This window comes from Zingiber officinale, chromosome 5B (genome assembly GCF_018446385.1).
Source record: "Zingiber officinale cultivar Zhangliang chromosome 5B, Zo_v1.1, whole genome shotgun sequence".
NCBI classification, from domain to species: domain Eukaryota; kingdom Viridiplantae; phylum Streptophyta; class Magnoliopsida; order Zingiberales; family Zingiberaceae; genus Zingiber; species Zingiber officinale.
Window position 1 is genome coordinate 64032120 of NC_055995.1, and position 10121 is coordinate 64042240.

General features: G+C 39.4%; 1 protein-coding gene across 2 annotated transcripts; it reads left to right on the forward strand.

The window, feature by feature from the left end:
* Positions 1-7554: 7554 nt before the first annotated feature.
* LOC121984455 (transcription factor bHLH112-like) lies at positions 7555-9904 on the forward strand. Of its 2 annotated transcripts, none has more exons than XM_042537388.1 (7): positions 7555-7961; positions 8050-8521; positions 8612-8713; positions 8795-8860; positions 8941-9040; positions 9126-9176; positions 9261-9904. In XM_042537388.1, exons 1-7 carry the CDS (start codon positions 7684-7686, stop codon positions 9359-9361), a joined length of 1170 nt encoding a protein of 389 aa, XP_042393322.1. In that variant the 5' UTR covers positions 7555-7683; the 3' UTR covers positions 9362-9904. The 2 variants fall into 2 exon arrangements, with proteins under 2 accessions (XP_042393322.1, XP_042393321.1); XM_042537387.1 differs by having other exon boundaries at positions 7572-7961; positions 8975-9040.
* Positions 9905-10121: the final 217 nt, after the last annotated feature.

Below are 10121 nucleotides of genomic sequence, written 5' to 3' on the forward strand. Positions count from 1 at the left end.
TCATGAAGCATGCAAGTTTCACCTAGCACAATTTAATTCTTAAGTGATTTCAATTCATTTTGCAACTTTTTAACCTTGCCTTTTGATTTAGCTAGTGCATTAGTTATGCATGCAATGGTGGCATACATCTTATCAATCTTGGGAGAAATTACCTCATCATCACTAGATGATGACTCACTTGAAAATCCCACATCCTCCCCATGACTATCTTCATCTTCACTATCTTCTACATGGCTCAAGGCCATGAGTGTCATGTGCCTTGAGTTCTTCCTTTCATCTTCTTTCGATGAGCTTGAAGATGAGTCATCTCATGTGGCTTTCAAAGCCTTCTTCTTTTTCTTGATATTTTCTTCTTGCTTCTTCAATTTTGGACACTCCATTTTGTAGTGCCCCTTTTTCTTACATTCATAGCAAATTATATCAGTCTTAGACTTTGAATCCACAAGAGATTTACCTTTTCTCTTGTCATCATTGAAGATTTTCTTGACATCCTTCTTGTCAAACTTCCTTAAACATCTCATCATTCTTCGAATAAAATTTGTCATTTCACTTGATGATAGCTCTTCATCACTATCACTATCACTGTTTTGCTCAGATTCTGAAGATGACTCCTTCTTCTCCTTCTTCTTTTCCTTGTGCTTCTTTTTGCTCTTTTCACCTGCAACCAAGGCTACAGCTTTCTCTTTGTGACTTGTGTTAGCTTTCTCATGCAATTCAAGTTTACAAAATAATTCATCTAATTTTACTATTGGCAAATCCCTTAAAACCTTATAGGCATCCACCATGGATGACCATAATGAATTTCTTGGGAAGGATTTTAGTGTATACCTTATGAGATCCCGGTTCTCCACACTTTCTCCAATGAATGGAGACCATTTAGGAGTCCCTTGAATCTCCCATGTAGTGAACTTACCTTTTCTCCATCCTTCATTGTGAAATTCTGAAGTTGATTTATTAAGAGATCTCTCTTTGCAATTCTTGAATCCTTGGTGCATTCATTTAGCTCAATGAGCTTATCCCATAAATCCTTGGCACTCTTGAAAGGTCTAACCTTGTTGAGTTGCTCCGAGCTCAACCCACACTGAAGAGTCACAATCGCCTTAGCATTTGCTTGGGCCTTCATCTTTTGTTCAACGGTCCACTTTGATGATTCAAGTATTTTTCCATCCTCGATCGGCACTGTGAATCCCTCCGTGATTGAGAACCACATATCAATTTCGATCATGAGATAGTGCTTCATGTGACTCTTTCAATAAGCAAAGTTGTTGCCTTCATAGAACGGTGGTCGTGAAGTACTATGTCCCTCTTTCAATGACATCTTGTAGCTCTTAACTTATGCTTTCTTGGTGATAAATCCTCAAAAGAAACCTCTCTCTGATACCACTTGTTAGAACCAGTTGAAATAGAAGGGGGGTGAATGGCTCACTTTGATTTCTTCGTTGACTTGATTTTACGCGGAAAAAACTTGAAGGCAATGTTAACTCTTGTATTTACTTGGTATCTACCTCCTCAAGAAGGTGATTAGTCCAAGGATCCACACCACCATCACTCTTCCACTATAGAACTTCTCCTTCTTGGAATTACACCGAAGGTGGAGAAACCTTACACATTTACAACTCTCTCTCTCTCTCTCAAAAGGAACTCACAACTACTACAAGGAAGAAGAAGAGGATGATTACAAACTTGGAATAGCTTCTTCTTTATAGAGTACAACTTGAAAATATGGCAAGAAGGAGAGCTTGGACTTGTTCTTGAACACTTGAGAGCTTTTGAGCACTTGAGAGCAATAGAATAGTGTATTTGCCTTGAAATCTTTGTTGCATGTTGTTTTTGAGCTTTTAAACGTCTTCAAATATAGTCGTTTCTCACATAATCGTCGCCGTGAATCGATTGGGTATATCTCCAATCAATTCAAAAGTATCCGTTGAGCACCATCATGTCAAGATCAACGGTGCAGATCATTTGGTTCGAACCTCAATCGATTGAGCTAGTATTCTCAATTGATTGAATTCATCAATCGATCACTGGATCAATTCAGATGCACGCTGAGCTCTTCGTGTAGAAACTTCTTCAATCGATTGGTTTACTCCAATCGATCGACTGATCGATCCAGGAGCGTTCTGTGCTTCACGCAGAAGGTTCGTCAATCGATCGGCTGATCAATTGGTTTACTCCAATCGATCGGTTGATCGATCCAGGAGCGTTCTGTGCTTCGTGAAGAAGTTTTCTCAATCGATCGGCCGATCGATTGGTTTACTCCAATCGATCGGTTGATCGATCCAGGAGCTCTCTGTGCTTCACGTAGAAGCTTGGTCAATCGATCGGTCGATCGCGTGGTTTCATCCAATCGATCAGCTGATCGATCCAGAAATGCTCTATTTAACAGCCACGCATCTCAATCGATTTATCAATCGATTGTTGGTTTCCTAATTAATAGCAAGTGGATTAATACATATTTCTTATAATAAATACCTCATGCCAGATGAATGCCTGTTCCTTGGACTTTTTTGCCTTGCATCCGGCCTTCTGACCTGCAAGAATTTTTCTTGCCAAGACTCCAGTCCATGACCTTCTTAGACTTCTCTTGCCTTACATCCAGTCTTCTAACCTGCAAGGACTTCTTTTGCCAAGAATCTGGTCTTCGACCTCCTTGGACTTCTCTTGCCTAGCATTCTATCTTCTGACCTACAAGGACTTTTCCTGCAAACTTACAATACATGTTAGATCCAAACATATTAACCTAAACTTAAATAATTGTCAATACATTGAAACTTTCAGGGCATGATTGCACCAACACTACAAGCCATGATGATAGAGCAACTCTTGGGTTCATTTCAAGCCCGTGAAGAAAAGAAGATAAATGAAGAAATTACATAACTCCTGAAGACGACTCTTCAACCGGCAAAGAAAGATGAAAGCTTCAGTAATAATAGAAGTCAACGTGGAAGAGGTCGTGGATATGGATGTGGTCGTCCTAATGAGCAAGGATGGGTTTCCAACAATAACAATGAAAGAGGAGAACATTCAACAAGAGGACGTAGAAGAGGGTACACAAACATGAGGTACGATAAATCTCAAGTTAAATGCTACAATTATGACAAATTTGGGCATTATGCTAAAGAATGTAGATCGCCCAAGAATAAAGTATATGAAAGAGCAAACTATATAGAAGAAAGGAAAGGGGAAGATGACACCCTACTGCTAGAATATAAAGATAATGAATGAGGCGAAGATATAATTTGGTATCTCGACATTGGTGCAAGCAATCATATGTGTGGAAAAAGAAACATGTTCGTAGAGCTTGATGAATCAGTTGGTGGTAATGTATCCTTTAGAGATAAATCAAAGATCGAGGTGAAAGACAAAGGTAACATTCTCATCCATTTGAAGAATGGAAAACATGAATATATTTCAAATGTTTTCTTTATGTCAAATATAAAGAGTAACATTTTTGAGCTTAGGATAACTTTTGGAAAAAGGATATGATATTCATCTAAAAGATAATATTCTTATCTTGAAAGATGGTATTGGTTGCTTAATTGCTAAGGTGCTTATGTCAAGTAATAGAATGTTCTTGCTTAATATTCAAAATAATGTTGTCAACTGTCTCAAAGCTTGTTATAAAGACATCACTTGGCTATGACATCTTCGATTTGGGCATCTCAATTTTGGAGGACTATAATTACTTTCAAAGAAAGAGATAGTGAGAGGACTATCTTGCATCAGACATCTTGATCAATTATGTGAAGCATGTCTACATGGGAAGCAATTTAGAAGAGGTTTTCTAAAGGAGTCAAGTTCAAGAACCCAGAAGCCACTTAAACTTATACATATGGATGTTTATGGTTCGATAAAGCCAAGTTCACTTGGTAAGAGTAATTATTTCATTCTTTTTATAGATAAATTTTCTCAAAAAAACTTGGGTATACTTCTTGAAGCAAAAATCGGAGGTCTTCGGCATATTCAAGAAATTTAAAGTGATTGTAGAAAAGGAGAGTGGTTTCAAGATCAAAGCTATGCATTCTAATTGAGGAAGAGAATTTACCTTAAAGGAGTTTCAAGAATTTTATGAAGCCAATAGAATACGACGACCATTGACAGTTCCAAGATCCCCTCAACAAAATGAAGTGGTGGAACGAAAGAATCAAACCATCCTTGATATAGCAAGGAGCATCTCAAAATCAAGAGTCTACTAAAGGAACTTTGGGAGTTACATGTGCAGTATACTTATCCAACCGATCACCAACAAGAAGTGTGTGGGGTAAGACACCACAAGAAGCATGGAGCAGAAGGAAACCTGGGATTTTTCATCTAAGAGTTTTTGGAAGTATAGCTCACATTCATGTGCCTGATGAAGCAAGAAGCAAACTGGATAATAAAAGCAAGAAGTTTATTTTTATTGGTTATGATACTAACTCAAAAGGGTATAATCTTTACAATCGAGATACTAAGAGACAATAATCAGCGGGATGTTGTATTTCATGAAGAAGAAGAATGGAATTGGGAATCTCAAAATGAAGATTACAACTTCTTCCCATACTTTAAAGAAGAAACTATGGAGCAAACAAGAGAGGAGCCTACTACTCCACTAGTAATACCAACATCAAGTACTTAAGAAGATTCATCTGCATTAACTTCAAGTGAAAATTCAAATGAAAGAGTACCACGCTTTAGAAGCTTACGGAAAATTTATGAGGTAACTAAAAATCAAGGTAATCTTACTCTATATTGCCTCTTTGTCGATTGTGAGCCTATGGATTTCCAAGAAGCTATATAGAATAAAAAGTGGAAAGATGTGATGGATGAAAAAGTCAATGTGATTGAAAAGAAAGGTACATGGGAGTTAACTCCACTTCCTGAAGGGCATAAGACAACCAAGATTCGAGTTGATAATAAAGTCTTCCATGATAGAAGAAAACACATTGATACGTACTATCACTATATCAGAGAGTGCATTATAAGAAAAGAGGTGTAAATAGAATACATAAGTCTCAAGATCAAATTGCTGATATATTTATCAAGCCACTCAAATTTGAAAACTTAAACAAGATGCGGAATTTGCTTAGAGTTATAAAATCAAGTTTAAGAGGCGTGTTGAAATTAAATTTGATTTTAAATAAAATAGAATTAGTAGATATAATAGAATAAATGAGGTGGTAGTGGATAGAGATAGAATAGATGAGGTGGTAATTATGATAGGAACAAGAGTTTCGTGGAGATAAAATAATAAAAAAAAGAGTCATGATTATCTTAGATTGATGCTTATTCAATAGCCTATAAATATGTACTTTTTTCATGAATAAAATAAGTTGAGAGTTGTTTGTTTTATTCTCCTCCTCTTCTACGTAGAGATTCTCCTCCTCCACATAAAGTAGATTTTCCTCTTATAATTCTTTTATTTCTTCTCCTATAATTTCTTTTTTCCAACACAATCATCCCCCCTCCACACACAAATAAATCGCCACCATAAGCTCCACCCAATTGGGCCTACTAGGCAATGAGGGTGAGCACAAACTCTGGAAAGGGGCGGCTCTCCCTTGGGGGAAGTAGGGCATCAAGCAATTTGTCATCCATGTACCCCAGAAGGAGCACAATATCTTTGGATGGGTTGGGTACAATGAAATGTATGCAAACTACGTGGTTCACTCCAAAGTTCAAATGGGTTACACTCTCGAGCACCAGGACACACCCGAGCATCGTTCAAAGCCCGAGCCCAAGTATACCTAGTAGTAGGAGGCTTCAAGATTTCGAATTTGAGCACGACAGTGACAATTACAAAGGGATGCATCATTTGATATAGGTGTGTCTTTTGGAAACAGGTGAGATAATATTTTACCACTCTTCTCTCCCTATATCAGTTAATGATAGTAGCATCGAGGGGTACTCGATTCTCTGCTATCGCACCTAGTTACTACTCTTCTCTGAGTCTTTGAAATCTAACTTGAATATTAGAGAGATCTCGGGAAGGTTCACCTAAGCCCGCTTCTAACCCTCTTCTTTTGACCACAAGACATCAATAGTCCGAAAGTCATCATAATCGTATGATAGCCAACCTCTTCTTGGTCATCAACTCATCGTTCCGCAAGTGTCACTGATCTATCCAAATTCTTAGTCCTTCATTAATCTATGTTGATCTCAATCGGATCATTAAAGTTAATTGAATTTGAACTTTTTATCAAACTCAGAGATACATCTATCTTATAGATTAATTAAAATATTAATTTAATAAATCAAATAAAATTATTTTTTATTCAATCATCTTACGTTTACATCCAATAATTAAGAGTTCTAAAAGGAAAACAAAACCTTTCATAAAAAATAATTTTGAGTGTCATTCCCAATTACTCATATTTGAATAAAATTTTCCTTTTTTTGATTTATATTTCTTGAATAAGAAAATTGATGCTTCAACCAATAGGCTGCAAATTGAATCCTTACGTTAGTCCGATTTTAAAAAACGTGGGCCGCAACAACAAAGTGTTGGTCAACCGTGTTGACTAATTAGTCGTTGCCCTTCCCCTTCACAGGTCAACCATTCGTATTCTTTAATTCGTAGTCTTCTCTTGCCCATTGCGACTTATCAAACCAACACATTTTCAAATTGCGAGATTTGGATCAATTAGGAGGAATAATTTCTCCATTGTGATTCTTTTCTACTTTGACCCTGCTAGAAAGTCAAAAAGATGGCGCGACGCGACGCATCTAGTGTCGTTTCCGACCACCAACGATGCTTCGCCACGTAGACGAACAAACGCGGCACTACGAGATTTTGACCGGTCGTGGCGAGACGAAGCTCAGCGGTCAAAGGTTTTGTCGTCACGCTGCGCTGACAGACACGTGGCCCCATGTGGAAACGGTGTTGACCTTCCATCCCGCGCGTGCTCTCCGCGGGTCCTACGCTGACCCATACCAGCCGGTCGCAGCCGGTGGCGTGTCCGCTGGATGGCGCGCCGCCTGGTGGATAAAAAAGAAACAAATAATAAGAGCGGAATTATTTTGATAACCTCACGTCATTTTTTTTTCCGGATCAGAGTTCTATCAAATAGAATTCTGAAACGGATCCGTCGCCTGGAAGCGTAGAAGTTCAATTTGGGGAGTGGACATAACGGACCGAGTCATGCTTCGCGAGGGAATATATTTGATGGGACACTTGTCGGATCTGTGACTTCGATATTTACGGGGGCTTTTTTGCTTAAATTAAAAAATCATTTTAGGTTCGATATGGAAAACAGCATGCGTTTGCCTTAAAATTAAGTGGGAGAAGTAGGTATACGAAGTCTGCTGCAGAGCAACACAACAGAGATCAACTTTGAGGTACGTAATTTACTCTGCCAAAAACACTTTTAAAAAAAAAAACAAATTGTTTGTCCAACTCTTTTGAATGTTTGACATGACAATGAAAACCTTTCATAATAAAGGAAGAAAATGAAATATGTATAAATATATAAAGATAAATTAGATATTTATTACATTTGAGAATAAAAAAAAAATCACTAGGTAGAGGGTTCTATAGAATCTGATCATGTAGGTTTTAGGGCTCCACAAGTTGCACCAAACGACTTTGTATAAGTGGCAGGCATTCCAACCCTATTAATAATTCGTCTTCCCCATCATTCCTTCTCCTACCAAACCTCTCTCCTCCCTCACCTCAATCCACACCTTCAGATCGTCCGTCGTCCGTCCATGGCCGATCACCAGTTCCAGCCAGGCAGCAGCTGGTGGAGCTCAGCAGCAGCCCCCTGCCGGCCCGACGTCGTCAGCCTCCCGGCCATGCCTTCCTTCGTCAGCTGCTCCACCGTGCTCGGCAGAAGCCTCGACTATTGTGACGAGATGACCACGTCGCAGTCGCCGTCGGTCTCAAATAGCTCGGTCACCTTTCAGGGCCACCCTTCCGTTCTGACCACTGCCGGCCTCCCCATGGACCACTTCCCCTCCCAGGAGTGGAACCATGGACCTTTCTGGTATCACAAGCTCTCTCACGATCAACTAGCTAGTTTATAAGGTTTCTATGAGCTTCAGTTGACTGGATTCGATTCATATATATGGCAGCGGAGCGAGATCGGAGCACAATTTCCACGGCTTGCCCCAAGAAAATGTGATGATGACGATCTCCGGCGTCAATATCGACATGGATGGCTCATCCTTTTCGAGCACCACCAACAGTATCAATCCATTGAGGAACCCTATGAGCCTCGCTTTTCTGGAAGACCACAGCGACAGCATCATCATCAACCCTCTCGTTCCGCCCTCCTTCGCGCCGCCTTACGCCTTCCTGCACGGCCTCAATCTCGAGCAAGATGGTGGATCGTCGCAGACTTCTTTCGAGGAGGACCGGACGATTCGACTGACGGCGGAGCAGGAGCAGCAGCAGCAGCTTCAGTTCTCCAATGAGACTTTCTTCTGGAATCCCATCACGGTGGCTGCCGGCACTGAGCACCATGCTTTGAGGCCTCCTCCTCCTCCTCCTCTGCCCCTCCATAATCAAAGCTCAAATGGTGGCTACAACAGTAGCCTTCTTAAGGTCGGTCGTTTTACTCTTATCATATCTTTTAGCTAGCTTTACCGATCTATTCAAGTACATGCATGATCATGGTTGTTTGTGTGCGTGTAGACATCTTCTAATTCAGGAATCAATGCTTCCATGGAAAGTAGGAAAAGCAGTGAACCGTCGCTCAAGAAGACTAGAATAGAGGCTCCCTCCGCGACCTTCAAGGTATATATATATATATATATAGTCTTGCATAGAGCTAGCTAGTTCAATGTTCATAATGGCTAACTTAAACTATTTATTCAGGTGAGAAAAGAAAAATTAGGAGATAGAATCACTGCACTCCAACAGCTAGTCTCACCTTTTGGGAAGGTATATATAACTTAAAGAATTAAGATCAACTCAATTAGCCTCTTTGGTACACGATCTCTAACTTATCTACTACCACATAGCTTAATGTCTCTAGCACCATTAATGCATTTACAGACCGACACCGCATCGGTATTGCACGAGGCTATCGAGTACATCAAGTTCCTCCACAATCAAGTTCGTGTAAGTCGCGACCTTGCCTTCTAATACCATGTTTGTGCATATGAAAAGGTTCTAGTTTTCTCACGCTACGAATACTGTCGATCAGGTACTAAGTGCACCATATCTAAAGAATGGTCATCCAGTGCCACAGATGAAGGTAATAAGAAGTATGGAATACATTATTGTTCCATTTCTTGAATATCTACTAATAATAATAATAATAATACTTTTACGACGACAGGATCCGGAGAAATCAAAGGAATGTGTTGCGCAAAATCAAGACCTAAGAAGCCGAGGCTTGTGCCTGGTTCCAATCTCAAGCACATTTGCTGTTGCCAATGAGATCCCAACTGATTTTTGGACTCCTACCTTTATGGGAGGAGGCTTTTCTTAGGGAACATGGAGGCATGCACTACTGATCAGTGATTTTGAAACCAGATCGAAAAAGAGATTGGCATATTAATTTAACAGATTGAATCGGCCAATATACTGATCCGGATTCAAGAACACTGAAAGTATAGCTATAGCACTCTACATATATAGGCCAATTGATCTCTTTTTAGTTATAGTAGGCATAGGGGAAGAAATGACTCAATTAATAACATCATTTGATATTATCTTTTATAGAAGACAGTAGAGAGAGTAAAGAGGAAGGAAAGGCAAGTGTGGTGGTGACCCAACAAAGCTAGCTAGCTAGGCATGGTGTTTTGGGACACCACTACTTGTTGTATTGGATGGAATATGGCATGATTAGTGGTTTGGAGTACAATGGGGACATTAACTAATTAATTGAGGTTTTTCATATTGTATGTATTTTATTATTATTTTTCTTTCTAACAAATTATTATTTCGAGAGAATAAAAAGAGCAAGTGTGTGGCTTTTCTGACACAAGGATCAACTTTTTCTTGATTGTTTAGTTGAATTCAGATGTGTTAGTGGAAGTCAGGGAGGAAGGGGGGTGGTGGTCCATTTGCCCACTCTCTTCCTGAAATTCTTCATGTTGTTATGCAATGCTCATGCTTTATTTTTGTAGTATGGATAATATTCTCAAATGCATGCTTGGAAATTTGGGGATTAAGAAATTGATGGAATTATTGCCCT